This window comes from Chroicocephalus ridibundus, chromosome 5 (assembly GCF_963924245.1).
Source record: "Chroicocephalus ridibundus chromosome 5, bChrRid1.1, whole genome shotgun sequence".
Taxonomy (NCBI): domain Eukaryota; kingdom Metazoa; phylum Chordata; class Aves; order Charadriiformes; family Laridae; genus Chroicocephalus; species Chroicocephalus ridibundus.
Window position 1 is genome coordinate 31,232,403 of NC_086288.1, and position 21,402 is coordinate 31,253,804.

The 21,402-nt window shown below is 40.2% G+C and overlaps 1 protein-coding gene across 17 annotated transcripts in view; it reads right to left on the bottom strand.

The window, feature by feature from the left end:
• Window positions 1–21,402, bottom strand: part of PDLIM5 (PDZ and LIM domain 5) — a 129,267-nt gene that overhangs the window by 67,618 nt on the left and 40,247 nt on the right. For all 17 annotated transcript variants that reach the window (XM_063337366.1, XM_063337373.1, XM_063337372.1 and 14 more), the window contains exon 3: window positions 19,988–20,139. In XM_063337366.1, coding sequence (XP_063193436.1) covers window positions 19,988–20,139 — 152 coding nt within the window. The remainder of the gene's footprint in view (window positions 1–19,987; window positions 20,140–21,402) is intronic.

The following is a 21,402-nucleotide window of genomic DNA, read 5'->3' on the forward strand; positions in this document are numbered from 1 at the left end:
TTAAGAAGTAATTTATTGCCCACTAAGAGAGGAGCAATTCTTCTGGAGAGAGGAGCAATTCTTCTGAGAAAAGAAACAAACAATAATTCTTCCATATCTAAATTTATCATTACCTCTTTCAACAAATGCCTCACAGAGCCTGTATTACTGATTTCACGGAAAAAGGCCAGAGAGTTGTCCTAACACATGGAGACAGACAGCTTATGTTGACACATCCGAGAGCCCTGTCCTTCAATATTCTCACCTCCTCCCTTGTAAACAGGCTCAAGATTTGGCCAGGCATTTTACCCCCTTTAGAGTAATGAGCAGCCAAACACAGTATACAAAGAATAGTAATTAAAATGACACAGAAGATTACGTATGTCTGTAGCAGCACTGTGTATTTTGCAAATTTAGCTGAAGCCTGTGAGGAGATAGCACTGCAATGCATTAGACACCATACACACACGCAGTATACAACTGTGTTACAGCGATATTTGTTTTCAGACACCAAAGCAAAGATCCTCAGGGCAAGATGCAGTTAATTTGCTGTGCGAGAATGAGGTTGGCTTATTTTTTTTTTTTAATGTCTGTGGGTTTGCTTATACCTTTCACTCCCTTGATAGACTATAATTAAGGACTGATTTCCTCAAACAAATGCATCCCCAATGATTCTCTGTATCCTCAAAAAAGCATAGAGTAATGAGTAATATTTGGACCAGACAAATACATGTATTGTGGGGCATGGAGGAGCTGTAACAGCTGCATTGTTCTAATGCAGCTGTTCACCATTACTGGCACACGTTGTGAGGCACTTCTGATTACTGCGTGTTTAATCTATATATAAATGCATTATTTTGCTACTCAAAAGTTTGGCATTTAGATGGTATCTGCAAGGCTTCAAAACTGTAGTCTATCTGCGATGCCCCAGCTGGCTATTTCAAAGTGTGCCAACAATTAAAATGTCACTAAAGATCACACCACTCTCCGAGCTATCTACGTTATTTTAAGCAGTGAAGATAAGCTGTGGCCAACTTCACATTGTTTCCTTAAATCTTTCACTCAATAACTATGGACGCTACTGAAAATAAATGTGTGAGGTCAATGGCACCACAATTTACATGCTAGCTAACGAGGCCTTGAAATTTCAAAAAGGTACTAGATGGGATGCACAGGTCAAACTAGAAACAGGTAGAAAAGTTTCACTTGAGACTGTGAATGGGAAATCGCCACCAGTCATACAGGAGAACCTACACAGTCTTTCAAAGGCATTAGCAAAAAATTCTGCTATTTAAGAGCGGAATGGAGGAGGGAAGTATTTACCCTAAATACAAGAACTCTCAAAGCATTGCCTCACTGACGGCAGAAAAAAAATTTTACAACCAGTTGCTCACTGCGAATTATTGTTATACAGATGCCTTTTTAGTAAAAGATACTACCCTGGTAAACCATGGCGAGGAGTGCATCTCCATAGTCTACTACTTGATGGCATTTTCTCGGGGCGGGGTGGGGCTGGGGTGATCATGGGTCTCCACTGCTTCCTACAACCATTTTTAGGCATGCATTTGATTTGGAGCTAGGAAATACATGATGTGAAACATTGGTCTCCACACTGTAAATTGCGCTTCTTGGGCAATCCCTTTGGACAAAGATGAAAAGCTCAACTGTCCAGACATCTTTTCTTAATAACACATTTATGTTAAGCAGAGGAGGGACCAATATTATTTTCTTGGGCCAGCTGCTATCTCCAACAGGAAACATCCATGAACAAGGAGAAAAACACTTCCCTGACTTGTGGAAGACTAAAGATTTCTGCTTTCTCATGCAAAATGAGAAATCATTTCTTTACAGTCCTGAAAAATATTCTGCATAGTTAAACAAAGCTTGAGTTGGGTACCATGGTTTGGAAACCAACAAAGTAGTGCTGACCACCTTCTAGTCTCCATACATGATATCCCACAGTCTTCTTCACTCCAGCAATGTCCTGCTGCAGTAGCCACATGCACAAAGCCTGATTTTTGGAGAGTTCTCACTAGGGCTGATCCTTGTCTACCCAAGCCTTTCCTACAGGTTTGACCAGCCCCAGAGGTGCAGAGAGTTTGAAATAATTGCAGCCACAAGAGCTCCCTAATGCCACACTAAAACACTTCCACTTCTACCATCACAGAAATCTGATCATCTTTTGGGTTCTGCCCATTTCTGCCAGTTTCTGCCCATTTCTGCCAGTTCTACCTTTTGCCTCCCTGCCTGACCATTAACAATCTACAGCGACCTAAAGCAGGGAATAGTGTTAGACCATCGATAGCATATAATGTATCTTTGTTTCCACATTTTTATCTAAATGGGCAGCAGCAAAGTCTGACAGATCCTCTTTAGGAAGAGCAATTCAAGAACCAAACAAACTCCAAAATAAACAAAAAAAAAAACCAGCAAAACACCCCCACGAAAAAAACCCCACTCTGATTGAAAGACAGACAGGCAAAAAAGGAAAAATGCTGAAAATGCCAAGAGGTAACTTAATGATTTGGTGACTCATCATGAGAGAAGTCTTCCATGGTATTTAAAAAAAACAAAACCAAACAGCAGGAACATGGTGCGTCATGAAAAGGATCAGATGAATTCTCAGCATTTTTTAAGAATGAAGTCATTTGGGCGAATTATACAATGAATAGGGTAGTGAAGAGTAAATATCTAATGTTTGCAATTACTCCAGCTCACCCTCATACTTCCTTTTGACCTCACCCACAGTGTGCAGCTATTCATGATATCTCATCTTAACAAGGAGACATTCTCTAGTGCTAATGTACTGGAGGGAAGAAAAAAAAATAGAAAAAAACGTAACTCAGCCAAGAAAAATAACCATGATTAAAATTAAAGGTGTAGCTTTAAAGTAAAAATTTGCCATAAAATTACACCCTCAGACAAAACCGCGTAGCAAGCTACAACCTTCTCCCTCTCTCTTTTGCAAAGAAAGAAAAGGAAAACAAAAGGAATAGTTTCACAATGTCCTTTTTTCAGACCTTGATCAAAGATGTGCTGTGTCTGCTAATTACTGGTTTATGGCAGAAACACTTCAGGTCCAGCCCTGCAAGGTGTTATGTTTCTCCAAGAAGGCTGCTAAATGCCTCAGGCTCCATTATCTTTAACAGCAGATGAAGTACTTCTCATTAAACAAAGAACTCTTTTTTTTCTCCACATCGAGAGAAATTCAAAACTTTATAACTGTATTTTGTTCCAAAACGCATTTGTTATTCCTAGTCTAAAAGTAAACAAACATATACCAGTTAGGAATCCATCCTCTCTACCAAGATTAGTCTACCAGATTATGATTACATGAAACATAGTTCCAATTTCTCCAACCCTTCCCCCCACTTTCTTTGAAATGAACAACAACAACAACATTGAGTTGATATATTATTAACTTTAGCACTGGCATGCTACCCCCGCTCACCTCTATGCACGTTGCATAACACAATCTGTAAGCAGTATTTGTTATTTATTTGCAACAACTACATTGTATGTCATTAAAATACTTTAACAGCTAATGTACGTAAGGATCGCTTGGTTTTGTTAAAAAAAATATAAATAAAGTGACCCATAGATTTTATTCATTAGTTTAAAATACTGGATCTGAAATTTATCTGGATCCTTAAAAAAGCCCAACCCTAACAGCTTTTCACATGGGCAGCTAGGAAGTGCAGGAAGCAATTTGCACTTATGTGAGACATCCACTTCTCCTCAGTCCCATTTCCTGTCAAAATGTCTTTTACGTAACTGTCATTTAATATTGATTTTTGACTATTTTTTTTTAAATGACAGTATTGTTTACTTGACTTGTTCTGAAACTTAATTTTGTCCAGACTTCCACGTAAGCCCAAGAAATGTACTCGCAGCACTGTGCCACCTCATCCTAGCAGCCCTGCCATGAGAACTTCGGTCTGCCCTTGCTCCAACTCCTTCAAATTTCTCTAGGATCTTTCTGCTCCAGGAAAGCTCCCTTCAGCCAAGTATAACAAGATACAAAAATCCCACAACCATACTCTCGTTATAATTTAGTTATTCAACATTGCTCCTTTTTAGGCAGCTCCAAGAGATGCCACACAAAAGCATTAGTCCCCGCATTCACTTAACTATCACATTCATGGGGTGGTTTCTTATGGGTTAATAAGACTTTGTGGAAAATGACTGACTTGTTGAACCATCGCCTTCCTTCCAAAACTTGGAAAGGAGATAACTGGCAACTCTTTTGGCCAAGGGACTCCAAGATCACTATCAACAGCAGGCACACGTATAAATTTCAGTGCTTGAGAGGTCTTGAATGGAAAATATTACGCATTTTTGTACTTGCAAAAACTGTAATACATTATACTTAGCACAGTACGTGTATTTTAGTGACTCCATGTGTCACTGAAACTTATAGTCTGCTCATGTGGAGTGGCTTTGTATGTAAAGGAAAAATAATCTGTTAGTAATCGAGAAGCATTAGTTATCTCTGAAGTCACTGTGCTCATTAAAACTTTGGCTTCCTAAACTCTGTAATACATTTGAAGAACATATTCTACATTCCATTTTTCACATAGAAGCTTAGTAGTTAGAAAGGATATTATATGGTCAATAGACTAACTACTCTGGATTTGGTCTTTTTCCCTCCAAAAGACATTAAGTGAGTGTCAAAAGTCCCCTCTGCCGAAGCTTGTGTTATTTCCATAATTCATTCCCTTCTGCCAAGACTTTCTCTCTTGTACAGCAGCAATCACTCACATCCTAAATGCAAACAACAGACTAGGCAAAAAAAAGCAAGCTCCCCAAAACTATTGCCACTCAGAAAACCCATTAAATTGCCCAGTGAAGACTACTTTATTTCAAACAGAAAGCAACATCAAACACCAGCTTCTAAAGAGCCTCACTCGTTAACATAAATTTTCTATGAAATTTGTGCTTCTCTCAGACAATGGCTTGTAGCCTCTCAGATTTCACCATTTTTATTTTGGAAGGTTTCATGCTCAGCCACACCCACATAAAACTAACTTCTAAAACCTTCGAGGGCTTTTTGGGTTTGGGTTTTCTGGGGTTTTTTTTGTTGTTTTGTTTTGTGTTTTTTTTTTAAAGTAATATTTTAATTGTATCTTGGTAAGAATTAGAAGTGTTCAGAAATTAAAGCTTGCCAAAACTGTGGAGTAAAATACTCAGACGACATCATAAGCTTAAAAGTTGTAAAGCGTTAAGAGGAATATTGATGATCCCAAAATATGAAAGCACATAAATCTGTTGTGAATTTAAATGTAAGAGAGACTGAAATCATTTGCAAATTTCATTTTAACAGACAGTCTCTACTCAGCTTACACAGTCCACAAGAATGCTGGAAAAAAAGCTAAAGCCTAAACTTGCGCCAATGTTTTACAAAGTATGCACCAAACATTTAGTTAACATCAAGTTCAATTAAGCCTAAACTGAGAAAATAAGCAGGAATAACAATCATTTACTCAGTTTGTAAGAGAAGTAGATGCTATTAAGTAAAAATAAATAAATCAATCCATGTTCAGTTCTGGTTCAAGAAGCAGGCACAACTCCCCCACCGTAGCTCTGTGAATTCTGCTTTGAGGCATCTAAGGCAAGTGAGCAAACTTGCCCAATTTTTAAGTAGGCAAATTACTACCCAAAGCATTCTTGAAATATTTCCAATAATAATTATTTTTTTCCATTTCATACATTTATTGCTACTGGTTTTGTTTTTAAACTCTCGTGGGTCAGAAGCAAAGGCAATCTTCATCATATTATATTTTTGCAGAAGAGATGGTCATTCAGCGCTATGAGCCAACACTAACATCTCTGTGCTGAGAATGTGCCACATCGTTTTCATTGTTTTTTCCCCCACCTTTGCTATTTCTTTTCCTCCTTCTGCTAAAAGTTACACTATCTTTCCTTAAAAGCTTCCTCATTCTTTGAAACAAAATGTTCTTTCTGGCAACTGTTTCCCTCCTGCTCTGCTCCCTTTGCTCTCATCTTTATAGTCTGTCTAGATGCCCACCGTTCCCACTTCTCAGAGCTCCCTGAAACTGGCAGCATCAAACACTTCCCTTGTATTGAGTAGTTCCCTCAGGGCTGGGGAGAGCGAGGATCTGACATCTGCAGCAGCCGCCAGTGGCATCAGGTCACGTGCAAGACAGAGGAGGATTGTGAAGCAAACACAAAACAAATGCAGCAGGTTAAAAGGGCACTTCAAAACTTCTATGAAGTTGAGGTAGGGTCTCTCAAACCTCCTTACTCATCGCAGGAAGGAAGGGAATTTTTTTATTTCAAAGCACTTTTGGGGCAGAGGCTCAAACACAGAAGGGCTCCACCAGAAGAGCCACAAGGTCAGGAGGAAACCACGTCCTCTGGGGCTCTGCCCCAGCTGGGAACCAAAGTCCTTTCAAGACCAGAAATTGATGCATCTCCACAAGTGAAAGAATGTGCACATGAGCCACTGCAGAGAAAAAGCACCTTTTTTTTTTTCCTGGGGAGGAATAAGGATTCAGCTGTGACTAAACTGAAATGTCAGGTCTCAAACCACAGAGTTGACAAAGTCTCAGATCTGGTGCAGATCCTGCCAAAAGCAGTAAAGGTGCATACTAGCGAGTAAAGAAAATTGACCAATTTTTCCTGCATAACTCACTGTGCATTAGCTGAAAGTGGGGGTACACTGTGCACAAAGCTGGAGGAAAGTGCAATTAAAAAAAAAACAAACACAAACAAACAACGTGAGAAAATACTTTCCATCTGCACACAGCACAAACACCTTGATGTTGTCAGCCTGTCTGGGACAAGAGTCATGGTGACAGATACATGAAACAACGCCCATAAGACCCCAATTTAATTATTAGTTACAAGTGTTTATGATAATCAGACACATATCTCTTGTGTAAGCACCCAGGTTTTCACCACACAGGGGTTACAAAGGCATGGTTTACTTCTCACCCCTGCTCCTCTGCTGAATCATCAGATACCAGCCACAACGGGTCCGGATACCAGACGAACAGGTTCACTGATCCAATACACTCCTCTAAGACAAAGCCATCCCTAAGGTTTTCCAGTTCCCTTATTATTTCTCAGGCTTAGTGTTCAGACCAGAACACATCCACTGAAACACATCCTACTCCGTGTCAGGCCAAAACACGTCCCACCAGAAAATGCAAGGCGGTGGTGGGGACGTAAAAATCAATATATACACAGCTCTTTGTTATTCAAGCACCAGGCACAGCTGGATTTTACTTCTAATATTGAACTAACAGCAGCATTAAAAGATGAAACTTTCAGGTCTGTTTTACAGGGCAATGAATCTCTACAATGTGTTTTGCACCAGAGCATCCAAGAGTGCAACTTTCTTCTCATTGTATTTGCTTGTAGGAAACTTCTCTTCAGGAAGTGAAACCTGTGTGCACCGAAACCTAAATATTATTTAACAATTCAAAGCAGATTTACATCATCACCAAAATGTAAAAATAAGTACAGCAATCAATATTTGCCTATAGGTTCCTAACAACCAGAAAATACTGGGGGGAGAACGCAGACACTTTAGTTCACAAGGAACTATCAAAGACGACAGGTACTCAGCCCTGATTTAACGGTCATCATGATACTTTATTTTTCTTCATATCATCTATATCAAGATCAGATTTGAAGGGTAGATAAAGGTTATTTGCATAAGAAAAAGAGGAAACTTCTAGGTTTAGGAAGTAAAACATTAAAGCCAAACCAAGTCTGCTGCAAATCCAGAAATGGAACTAGAAATCATGAATTTTAAATCTACGCTTATCTACTAAATCAGGTCTGACAAAGTAACACCTGAAACATCAAGATCACTAATGAAAAACATTTTGCAAGTAATACAGCATCTTTAAAAAAGCTGTAATTAGCTGCCACACACAGTAGGTAATATTACTAGAGAAAGAAAAAACATTTTGATATATTACACTGCAGTGCTTATGAAGTATCAGTGGCTGTCACTGTGAATACCACGGAAGTCCATTAGAAAATAAGGAAATGAAAGCCAGAATTGCATTAAAAGGCCTCCTGGAGAATAATACTCCATGAAGATCACTTCAAATGAAACAAAATATAACAAAATCCTAAGAATATTACTTTTCTGATGGCTTGCTATAGCTCATTAAAGAAAAAACCCTACACTCCCCTCTGAGGATTATTTATAAATGGGAGGAAAACAGTTACCAAAAGAGCTTCCTGAAAGACAGCTATGAACATTTTCATCAGAGTAACTAAAAAGCAGGACTTAACCAGGAAATCACACTAAGAGCAAACAACATTGCTTGCTTATCAGCCAAAGTCTGAAATATTTAATGGCTTGATTTCTGCCTTTTTCTGAAAAACAAAACAAAAAGCAAAAACCAAACACACACACCCCCCCAAAAAAGCAAGCATCATCTGTGTGATGAGAGATAAGGAAAAACAAAAATTGCACAGAGCCAACTTCAATGGCCACTACAGGTCTTGAAAATGGTGGTGTAATCCCAAACTGAGATACAATGACTACAGAAAGGCTGATTTGGTATTACACAATCGGATGGCAGCAAATGTTTTCCCCTTATGTAGGCAGTTGGCACTTCTGCCTATTAAAGAGAAGCTGTATTGCACATCATCTAGATATTGATAGTCAGCAAAATTAACTCCTGTGGTTTTCAAGAGATTTTTTTTAGACTTTCATAATGAAGATTAGCTTAGTTTTGTTGCTGCATTCCTAGGACATATTTATTTAATGTTTTGGAAATAAATTCAATCTACTACTTAGAAGCATCTATGCTATTAAAGATAGCTTAGGAAGAGTTGCACCTCTTCCTAGTGGGGATAGTTGAACACGTATTCTGCTTCACCCTTTAATAGCAATGAAACGGCTTTTCAACACCTGGAATGTAAATCAACTTAAAAGACAAGCAAAAGTAACTTGAGGAGTTTGAAACCTGCAGATTACTGTTGGGCAGCAGTCAGACTCCTAGTAACACTAGTTACCACCACAATCAACCTAGATATATTTTCTGTATTAAATTTCAGCTTGCAAACATTAGCTCTTGCTTACAGTCGGACCATATAAATCAAACCATGTGGAGTGGATTAGGCGATTCCCTGCTGCCCACAAATATATTCCTACTTCTTTTAGGCTTCTAAACTATTGTACATCCTGGGGCACTTCAACCACCCTACTATCTGTTGGAGGGACAACACAGCAGGGTAAAAGCAATCCAGGAGGCTCAATGCGTTGATGATGACAGGTACATCAGCAATAAAAGGAAGACTAGGGAAAAGGTAGGCCCTCTCCAGAAGGAAACAGGAGACCTGATCACCCAGGACATGGAGAAGGCTGAGGTACTTAATGACTTTCTTGCCTCAGTCTTCATCAACAAGTGCTCTAGCCACACCACTCAAGTCGCAGAAGGCAAAGGCAGGGACTGGGAGAATGACGAACCACACACTGTAGGAGAAGATCAGGTTTGAGACCATCTAAGAAACCTGAAGGGACTCGATGAGATGCATCCACAGGTCCCGAAGGAACTGTTCGATGAAGTTGCTAAACCACTATCCATCATATTTGAGAAGTCATGGCAGCCTGGTAAAGTTCCTGCTAACTGGACCATTTTTTAAAAGGATGCCCATTCTTAAAAAGAAAGGCCCAGGGAACTACAGGCAGGTCAGTCTCACCTCTGTGCCCAGCAAGATCATGGAGCAGATCCTCCCGGAAACTATACTAAGGAACATGGAAAATAAGGAAGTGATCGGTGACAGCCAACATGGCTTCGCTAAAGGCAAATTATGTCTGAACAATTTGGTGGCCTTCTACAACTGGGTTACAGTGTTGGTGGATAAGGGAGGAGAAACTGACATCACCTACCTGGACTTGTAAAAAGCATTTGACACTGTCCTGCAGGACATCCTGGTCTCTAAATTGGAGAGACACAGATTTGATGGATGGACCACTCGGTGCATAACGAATTGGCTGGATGGTCGCACTGAAAGAGTTGCAATCAACGGCTTGATGTCCAAGTGGAGACCAGTGACGAGCGGTGCTCCTCAGGGGTCGGTACTGGGACAAGTGCTGTTTAACATCTTTGTGGGCGACATGGACGGTGGGACTGAGTGCACCCTCAGCAAGTTTACTGATGACACCAAGTTGTGTGGTGGCTGCCTCATCCCTGGAAGTGTTCAAGGCCGGGCTGGATTGGGCTTTGAGCAATCTGGTCTAGTAGAGGGTGTCCCTGCCCATGGCAGGAGGGTTGGAACTAGATGATCTTTAAGGTCCCCCCCAACCTAAACCACTCTATGATCTAAAAATCAAGCCAAAACTATCACCTTTTAATGATTTGCTTGTGTAAAATCACTTTTGAAACTCATATAATATTTTGCACTGTGCATTTTTTGTTTTAGCAATTAAATCTTTGTTTTAAGAAAGTCTCATATCATTGTACTTTCAGAGTAGTTTAATCCCTATAGTGGAACTATAATGGAAGGCAATTATTTCCATATCTATCTTAAATGTAAGAATTAAAGCATACAGTCCATACAATAACAGCAGGTGATAAACATTTATTCTTCGGCTAGTGCTAAACATATCTAGAAGACATGCATGATTTCGGACCTTACAACAGACATCTATAGGGTCAGCAAAATCACATCACTTCAAAAAAAACCCAAAATTTTTACTTTCCTGTCTGAAAACAATTTTTTTAAAAAAACCCACAAATTAAGATACAAAGTTCAGAATTAGATTTTGTTCTATTTGTCAGATGTCTGTGCTATGCAGCAACTTGTACCAAGCAAAGGCGTTTCTCATCGGTTAATGAAGAAAAAGCAAGACCAGTATGACCCTTTAGTTACCACTTGATGCATTGCAAACAGGTGGGAACTTCTGGGATCCAACACTTTCTCCCTCCATTTTCAGTGAGGGACTCTCAGATTACACAAGACTTGCAAACCTCCTCCCACATGCACTCGCTACCCTTCAAAAATAGTGATGTCCCAACAGTGATTTCCCACTCAGCTGCTTATAAGGCTTTGCTAATGATAACATCTGAGCTATCCTCCCAAGCAGCCTCTCAATTGACCAACACTTATTCTGTACAGAACTTGGATTATGAAGGTAGCAATCCTGAAAATTTACCCCAAATTGAATTTACAGGGTCCCAGCTTATGAGAGGCAATTACTTCATGATGGCCTCCTAATTTTCATACAAATGAAGGTGGAATTTTGAAATATCCTCCTAAGCTGATTACCCCCTGGTTCAGGTCATCATGATACCAATAAAACTCCAAAAGCATAATGGTAAATTCGCTCCACTTGCTGCAGCTTAAAGGTGATATTTTACATTTTCCTGGGGGCAAACAAACTAAAAGGAAATTAAAACCCCCACATTATGTGTTTCCTCTTCAACCCTCACCGAATTAAATGTTTAATTCCAGGGCTATTCCTTTGCTTCATTCTCTTTGCCTTCCCTCCCCCTTCCCCGGCCCATGGTGGTATCAATGGTACTGTGGGGATGGAAATGTAACTGAAATTAAAGTAAAAAATGTTTTTAAACCAAAGTTGAAGGAAACATTTTGACGTTCAGTAAATAATGATCTATCTTTGGCACCTGGCATTGTCCTCTTTCTATATTTACTACTGGATTCATGTTCCTATGCTACATACTGTACTGAACTCAAGAAACTGAATGGCCTTTACAAATCCTGATATTCTGCAGCTCTGAAGATCCCCAGGAAGGCTCTAATGTACACAATGTGGAAAAGACTGCTATTGCTTAACTAGCCCTCACTCCCACCCATTTTCCTGGCAAAGGGGTAAGTATAATCCTGCAAAAGTCACTGAACTCCATTTTTACCCTCCGACCTTCCATTTTCACCCCAGCAACTCTCCTTTGAACTTCAAGGCAAGTCTTTAGTTTGTCAGGTTCACTTCACTGCAGCATGTTTTGTGGTTCATCTAATTGCTAGCTGGCGTGCAGCAAAGTGCTGTGCACAACAGAAGATTTTGAATTCCAGCTGAAGCAAGAGCTGTACCCTTCCATTTATGCAGGTTGTGGGCAGGCTTTCCAAAGGCATGGTTTAGCTAGCAAAACCTGTTCAGCTGCTAAATTAGGAGGAAAAGCTTTCAACCTTGCCTCCAATTAAAAAAAAAAAAAGTGCATATACTTATGCACCAAGACGCCTTTGATTCAAAGAGGAAGCCATCATCTTCATTAGCTTTGAATTATTTGAACAACTTTTTACCCAACACCGCTTAAATGTCAAAAACAGATAAAACAGGAGAACTTAAGATGGCTCAGTTGCTCGCACTGCAATGTATGGCATAAAAAGCCACAGGCAAAACCCTTTCAGCTTTAGAAAAGCTCCTGTTAAGATGTAAGGGTATGAGAAGCCTGGAAAGGCTTCAGGTCAGCTGTCACCCTGTGCCTCAGGCACGCTCCTGCAGCTGCAGGCTGAGATGACACCTGGGAAGGCACCAGCCCACACTCTGAGGAGAGAAGGTTGTCTTCAGTACCACACCACCAGCAGAGCTCTCTACACCAGCAACGTCTTGTCTCCAAGTCCTGAAGCTGGTGTTTACAAAGCTCACAAGAATTTGAAGAGCCTGCCCAGAGTTCATGGGATTTACTTCAAAGAAACGCCGGCTCGGAAACGGATTCTGCAAATTTGCAGATTAAAAGTGACTTTCTCAGCAGCACCTGCTTACTGTACATTGCACAGAGCCCTGGTCCTGCAGGTCAGGTTACTTCCAAACCCAAAGGTCAGACTGACAAAAGCACTTGGCGATTTTCATGCCGCGAGGCACGCAACCTTGGATTACCTCTTCCTTAACAAGCTACATACTGAATGTCCCTACTGGCCGCTGACGGGCCAGGCAAGCCCCAGCTCTGCACAGCGCCTCTCCTCAGCCCCTTCAGCAACCTCACACCATGGAGCAAACCCCAAAGAGGGCATGATGAGGGCCGGGCAGCCCCACACCAGACATACACACCGTCGTTCACAATTCCATAAGGAAAACAGGTCCCAAGAGCCGTGCCGGCAGCCTATACGAATATTCATATCCACCTGCGTTCCAGGCTGACCCCCCAATTACAGCTCTGCTGGCACAGCTCTCCTCCCCTTCCAGCCCTGCAACGAAAGTTTCTGAGAACATGCGAGTTGAGCACTGCTGAAATAGAGAATTCAGAGATCACAAGAGGGACTCCAGAACAAGTCACCAGATAGTTTTACCCAATGAACTCTGAGGGACATGTTACTTCACTTTGCCTTATTGCTTTTCTTGCCTGGTCACGCAGGCTCTCTTCTGCAGCCGTAAGTAATATATTTTTGTTTTTAATAGAGACTCTTCTATTACCATGTCTTCCTATTACTGCATACCTGGCTTTGTAACCTGAATGCTTCTTTGGAAATACTTTTCCATGCAACTCCATAAAAATAATATGATAAAACAAAAGAGACTCGGGAATTTTAATACACAGAGGAGCAAGGCAGATCCATGCCTGCTTCACTAAGCCAGGCAGATTCATTCCCCAAAACCCTACTGCTTTGAGCTTACAGGCTACTGAAAACTTTGACAACTGATTTATTTATTTGTATTTATTTTTTTTCTAAAAAAGTTAACCGGAGAGGAGCTTTAAGGCTTGAAGTTGATGAAACGCTGGCATTTGGCAGAGAGGAGGCTGCGACCATTTAGGATCAGCAACTGATCAGACAGGTTTTGACTACCAGCTAAACTATAAATATACAGTTTGTTTGTATATTCCTAGCCATTTGACCTCTGTTGAGTTCTGTGATTTTTCGGCCTCCACTCTCAATTAAAATGGGATAATAGTGCTTATTTCCTTAATCAACCAAGAATCACTTTTGATATCCTTGAAAGAAGAGTTATGCAAGAATTGACATTACAGGAAAAAGAATTCCAGCAAAAAATTGTTTTCAGGTTTAGAAAAAATTGCTCAAAAGTTCTGATGCTTTCAACCAGTTTATTGCCTACATTCAACTGGCCAGGACAAACCACCTTCTTCTATATGCTAAAAAAAACAAATCACCAAACAACAAAACTAAAGTCAAAATGCCTATGTAAGGGAAATAATGATGACTAGTAAACCAAAGTTGGAAAAATACAAGACTTCCGAATGCATTCTTGTCATAGCTTTCTTAAAGCTCATCCTTATATGGTTTATGGAAACAAAATATCCACCCCAAGGAACCCATGACTCATAAATGTGAAAGCATGACTTTTAATCATCATCTCAAGTGAAGCCTGTATTGTTAATAGTTCAAAATCCTTTCTATACTTGTATTCTTCTGCATATTCCTCTTCTTTTATTTTTCTTATAATAGCCTCTCCTGCCATTTTATTTAGCAGCTATACTCTTTTCTCACCTTTCTATGGAAACAACTTAAACTTTTAAACTTTAGGACTTCAGATCCTCCTGTAACAGTGACTACGGCTGTGCCACTCCCTGCATTGCTGGTTGGGTTTTTTTGTAAAATTAAATAGTTTACAGCTAACCTACACTAGGTGAATATTTCAACACCTGAGGAGGAAAGGACTCAAGTTTCTTAAAACCTGCTCTACATCAAGGTGTCTCACCTCCCCATCTTCAAAATGGGAACAAGATCATTTATTTGTCAGAACACACATTCCTCACACAGCAAAACTCTCTTCCTCCTGTGCATTTCCAAAGCAGAGCAGGGATCTCAACACAATAAATGGTAATATCATTATGCTGTTTTATAATAAAAGCAAGACTCGGTCAGAACAATAAAAGTAGTAAGTAAAAAGCATACTGAGCTAGTCTTACTGCAGACAACCATTTCTGAAATGGATAACTTGAAAAATGACCCTAGAAAATAGAAATCAAGTGATCCATAACATTTTTTCCCTATTACCCCACCTCAAATCATGAGCATTTCAGCTGTTCTTAAGCTAGAAGTCTAGACTTCATGTTTCCTGAGAGAAAAACTGAAAGGATGAGGGAGAACGGTATGATAAAGATTTGTACTCAGGCAGGCAGATAAAATAAGTGACACGGTTTTTAACACTTGCGTTTACCAACTGCAGAACACTGGCTTAAGGCTCATCTGAATTTTGACTCTGAGTCCTGTCAACACGGACATCAAAAATACCCCGCAGGCCCCTGCCTCACCTGTGACACTTGGGCAACTCTGTATTTTTAAAAGGATCAGGGAAAAAAAGAACCAAAGCCTATAGCCATCACTAAAATTCATCTACTGCTTTGTAACACCCGTGCTCATTTGCAAAAATCCATTAAAGTCAACCATTGAAGAGCTGGAAGCAGAACTGTAGTAAATGCTCACTGCCAACCTACAGCACCCAAAAGGATTTCTGAAGCACTGCAATAGACAGAGAGGGAGGGGTAAACCACCTTGAGAATCCTTTTACTTCCCAAGCCGAGCAATCACAATGCCTTTTGTCCTAAATGGCTAAATTCAGAGGGAGAGGTGAAATAAATTTCTTTACAAAGCACGCTACAGCTGTGCAGATCTGTTTTACAAAATAAAGAGGTAAATAAGCTCTATATTATAAAAGAAAACAAACAAACAAAACCACTTTCCAGGCTTTTCTGTTGTTTTTGTTTGTTTGTTTGTAGCCCTGTATTGCTCACTGACACTTTTTCCACAAGTTTCATGAGTATCATGACCTCATGTAACAGAAGAAGTACACAATTCTTTATCTTTCTCACTTCCAAAGAGTCATTAAGTGCAGGAGTCTGGAGAAACAGTCCCCAAAAACAATATTTAAAAAATAGGTGGTGGCTCTCAGCTGTTCAGCAACTTAAGAGATTTATTTATGGAAATCCATACTAAGTTACTGAACTTGAAAATACATCCAAAAAGCAAGCATCTGGTTTCCATCTGTCCTCATGGGAACCAGGAAAGGGCTTTAACTGAAAAATAAAATATTGGGGTGCAAAAGAGCAAGATCTCAGGGAGGGAGGGACATAAACAAAGAAAAATTTCCTATGCAATGCATCTTATGTTTAAAAACCCAACAAACTACAAAGATAAAATTTCATGTTAGAAAAAGAAGAAAAAAACCACATCCCTGATTTTTAAACCATATCTAATATGAAAACTGAGCAAATAACACACCAAAATTATATTTTTATTACACAATTTAAAAATTATAACCTTCATAATAAACACTGAGACTTGTTTACAGAATGAATTAATTCTAAAGACATATACCTGAAAATACTTGCCAACACATGCGAATGTTAGGCCCATACTACTGTACATGTCTGGGAAGCACAATTTAATCTATTTGTATTTAAGCAATCTCCAATCAAAGTGGACTTGCAGTTGAGACAGCTGAAATTATTGTTCCTTCCAGGGGCAGAGAAGAATTCCATATTTAAAAAACCAACATACAATATTGCCTTACGTAGGAAAAAAGGGAGATTTTATTCTCCCTTCAAATATTTTGCCAATATTCATTTACAAGTTACAAAACATCTAAACTGGTTTTCCACAAGAGGTACATGCACATATGCCTCCATAAATATACTGCTTTAAACCTCTTGGTAAAGCTTTTGAAGACATTGTTTTAAATATCCCTTCCAACCTTCCAGGCGAGCTACTTCTTGCCTATTTTGCCTATTTTGTTTGTCTCGATTTTATTTTTTCCACTTGGCACATAAAGAATAGAGGAAGTCAAGTGAAAACCTGACCAACAGTACAAAAGCATATCAAGTTAAAATACTTATAATAAGGAAGCTGATCATAAAGAATTTCCTCTCTCGCCTTTGCCATGCAGACTCACAAAGTTTCCTTCATATCATTTAAAAAGCAAGCTGCTGCCATGCCCCAGCCACCGTGCAAACTGGGATACTGGAGCCCATCAACCTCAGATGGGACCCACTCGAGTTCACTGGCCTAGTAATCCCTAAGGCATACCACTGCTTTTCTACCAACCGTAGTTTTGATCCTCACAACACACGCCATAAAAGTGCTAAAAAGCCAGAACAAGACCCTGTTTCTTTTTCAAATAGCTACTGTTTATTTTGGTTAGTCCCTCCCTAGCAAACAGCACAGCCAGCCCCGCCTCTGACGTGCCAGGAGGCTGGTGGTATGTCCAGCCATTTTTCCCCATATTTCCGTTACCTTCACATTACAATTAAGTCTGCACCACTATACTAACTTCCACATATTCAACACGAGTCTGTGACAAATTATAACTGATCAAGAGTGAAGCAGGCATGCACAGATGAGTACACAGTACTTCTTACAGTTTATCATGAATAAAGGTCATTCAGTGCTACCACCAGCAATGTACCAAACTGAACTTACAAAATATATTCTGGTTCCTACGACTAATGTGATCAAACTGAGTTCTTTCACATCTTTCATAAAACACCACAGGGACACGCTCACAGCGCAAAGGCCATTAGCTCAAGCCATAATGCTCTTCCTATTTTCTTGGACCTCAAAGTAACACCACTAACCAACCAATCATCGGGTTCCTTTAAAGCAGCAGCAAACTAGGGTGGTATCTAAGAATTTATATACTCTTTCAAGACTAACCTCAACGTTCCTGCATTGTAGTTCAAACTATCAGTAGTCTGTGTGGAAGTAGATAAAAGCTCAGAGAAGCACAAAAACCCTTAAAAATAATTAAAAGCAGAAAAAACAAAATTAGATATGTATTAGATTTTCCCATCTATGGCATCAACTCCTATTTTGAAGGCCAGCATTGTTTCACATTGACAGCATCTCTTTAATCTTGCATGTGAACAATCACAGATCAAAATATTTTATCTAGTTTGGTCTTGTTTTGGGAGAAGAGGCAGGAAGAGAAGAATATAATTATGGAGATCCCTCAATATTAAAATGGCTTATCTTGCCACCCTGTTTATACTCTCAAGCCATCCTTCCCATGGGCATTCAGCATCTGTAGTTAGCATGAGCCAGTCTGACTCCAAGAAGCACTTTCTTCCAGGCTCTAAAGAACAAATAAACAACCGAAGCAAATCTCCTGCTGAACAGCAGAGCAAGGAAGTTTTCACAAGCAGAGGAGCCAGCAGAGCACTGTCTATGGTTTTTGTTCCATGGGATCCAGGCAGAATTAGAAACAGCTGAGACCATAGGACCGCAGACTGATAGAACCACAAAAGAGGACATCTGTCCCACCCCCAGATGCTGGGACAGAGGCTATTCCTTTGATCTCTGCTAATCTGATCCTGACTTAGCCTTCAGCTGTCAGGTAGCTGATGCTGGTGAGTCAGATGCTACGCTGGGTAGGAAGGGTGAGAACAGGAGGGGACCAGGCTAACTCATGATTAATTCGATTTTCAAACCACTCATCCCTGCACCCAACCAGAAGCAGCCTCCGACAAGTTATTGCCTGACCAAAGACACACCTGCTGTTCCTTTCCTATATCTGATATTAACCCTGCCCATCAATTTACGGCAACAGGAGAAAGTAGGCCAAAACCCTACACTCCCAGCTGCCTACTGGAGTGACTCAGTGGGCTCTTGGAAAGTGCATTTCTAAACGACCTGCCTGCCTCATTGGGACACAGAAAAGCAAGTGACACACTAGATACAAGGCATGATTCTTCTGATGAGCTCCATCAAGAAACTTTTAATGCCAACTTTACAAGTTTCACTCGAGAAGACGCCGTAGGCATGAACCACACCACAAGATACTTCTTTCCTCAGAGGCTGAGCAAAGGGAATCCCTTATTACGGGTAGCTAAGGACCAAAGTACAGCAGGACAACAGGAAAAACAAGACACAACAAGCAAGGCTGAACTGTAGCCTCTTAGAAAACAAAGCACTCACACAACCATTCAACTACATGTCATGTAGGGCTGGGACCAAGCACCACCACCCTGGAGAGCTGGACGTTTGTCAAACTTACACCCATGTCATTTCTTCTATTCTTATATTGATGAACTCTCAGGGAGAGGTGGTCCTTTCATTAAGGGCAGGATAATTTGCCAGAAAAGGCAGTAACTGTTGAAGAGATACTGTTATGGGCCTCAACCAACACTCATTGAGGAACTTGGCATTGCCGAAGGCAGGCACAAACAGCAATCACAGGGTGCAACTGCTGTTGTTTTCTTTGATAACAAGAAAAGATGGTTCTCATTATGTGACGGCTTCAGAGGCCAATCCTCCTCCAAGATGCTTGCTCACATCATTAAATAAGAATAGTAGTATTCTAATAAAAGCCAATATTTAGCCCTGGGGAGGCTTTGAGAGCTTGAAGGAATTTCTTGCTTGTGCTGCTGCTCTTCCTGCTTCAGTTCCAATAGCCCGCACATGAGCATCCTGCGCCCTTCTTCCAACCCCTCCCAAAACACAGTCTCAGGCTAGCTGGGAAATTGCTGATATTCAATAAACTGTATGTTTCAGGAACAGGGAGACCGGACCCAGCTGTAGCTTCTACAGATGATGCTGCAATTAGCGAAGGGAAGCTGCTACTTTGGGAAACATTAGTATCACTTTGGGAAACATCTCTCTCTCTCTGACTCCAAGCTGCAGTTATTTTCATCCATACAACTCAGGGGTTAACTGTTTCAATAAATCCATCATTCTGTTTGCTGACATCTGACGATGTAGGACTTGACCCAAAAAAAGAAGTGGCCCTAGTCAATCACTGGAAGGGGAGGGAAATAGAGCCTGGACAAAACCTGCTTTTAATTAAACAGGTGTTAACAAAACTGAAGCTCAACAGGAAGAGGAACTAGACTTCATTCAATTTAGAGCAGGTGACAGAAGGTTGGAAAAGGTCTTTGTCGACTCACATAATTAACATCTAATAAGTTTTCTAAAATGCTATAAATCAAGACACATTTCAGGCTACAGCAGCTTATCTTTCAATTGTGGCCATTTAACTCCATGCACTTTGCCAAACCACTTACATGCTTTTATCCTCCAAACAACTGTTAGGATGATGATTAATTTTCTTTTTTTTTCTTTTTTTTTTTTTTTTTAAAAAAAAAAAAAAAGGAAAAAGGTATCTTACCTTTGCAGAGTCATGTTCAAATTGCCTGTACATGCCTTGATCTTGTTTTGTGCTTCTAGATGAGTCATCCCATCCGTACTTATCCCATCAATGGTGAGAACCACATCACCAATTCCCACATGTGCTCGGGCTGCCTTGCCACCATCATTAAGCTGAAATATCAAAAGAATGGCAAATGAGAAACTTGGGTGTTTATGTCTATATTCTCTGAACACAGGACCACAATATCTTACTGTGCTTTTTCATAGAAAGAAAAAGAAAAAAAAAAAAAAAAGAGACATATGTGTCTTTTCTCCTTTGTGAGTATGCCCCTGTGAAAGTTACTGTACTATCTTTCTTTCTGGTGAAGCAATATTTATAGGTTCTTGTTCTTATTTCACTTGGATGACATGAAAAATACTGCACAGTATTGTCTAGTTTTCAAAAACTCCACTTCTACTTTACCGGCTGCAACTGTGCACATGCACCAAGAGACGCAAGCAGGGATGGGCACATACAGGTTTCCTGGATGCCAAGTTCCAGTCTCCTGTCTCCTCACATATGAAATTTTTCTCACAAGAGGAGAAAGGAAGGCTGTAAACCAGCTTTTTCCTTTCTAGATTTTCCATCTAAAGAAGCTCTTCAAAGTTTATGTATTTGTCAATGACTGGTCATGTGCATGGAAGACTTTTCCCCAGCTGCAACTACTAGAAAGTCATAAGTTCAACATCACAGACAGACCAGTTACAGGACTTTGTTTTGCCTTTCTCTCAATAGGTTTATAGCCCCCAGCGACCTGCAGTATATTCAGACCAGAATAAGAAAGGCCTCTTGAGCAGTCTGCATCTTTGATCAAGATCACTGCCAAAGTTCAGCTCAATTGCCTTTGGTCCACTTGAATGAAATAGTCTTGCAACAGAAACCTTTGTAAAGTTCACATTATTGACCTCGATTGAACAATAAATTAATCTTTTCATCTGATGCCACTAAACTTCAACTAGCTTCATTCCCCAGAACAGAAATAGAAATAAAGCAACACATGGTAAGATCTCTGCGATGATTTATATCCCCGGTCCTCAATCTACTAACCACTTTATAGCTGGCTGAAGAGAGCAGTCCTGGATGGTGAAAATTCACTCTTTGTTTCCAGATATATTTCCTGTCTCAAAGGAGAGAAGTTGTAGCTGCTTGTGCTGTGCATACAAAATCTCACAACTCTTTCCTTTGCCTGCAAGCATGAGTGCGCTCCTTGAAAAAAGCGCTACGTTTTAGGCAGGTGTTGCAAGCAGCAGAATTATTTCATCTTTACTTCCCAAAGTGGAGTTCACCTTGGGCCACAGTCATGCTCTAGTAAGCAACTTCTCAAAGGGAGGCAGAAAGAAGGCTTTCATCTCTGGTGTTTTTAAACCCCCGCTGTTTTAGTTCACTCAGTAGGG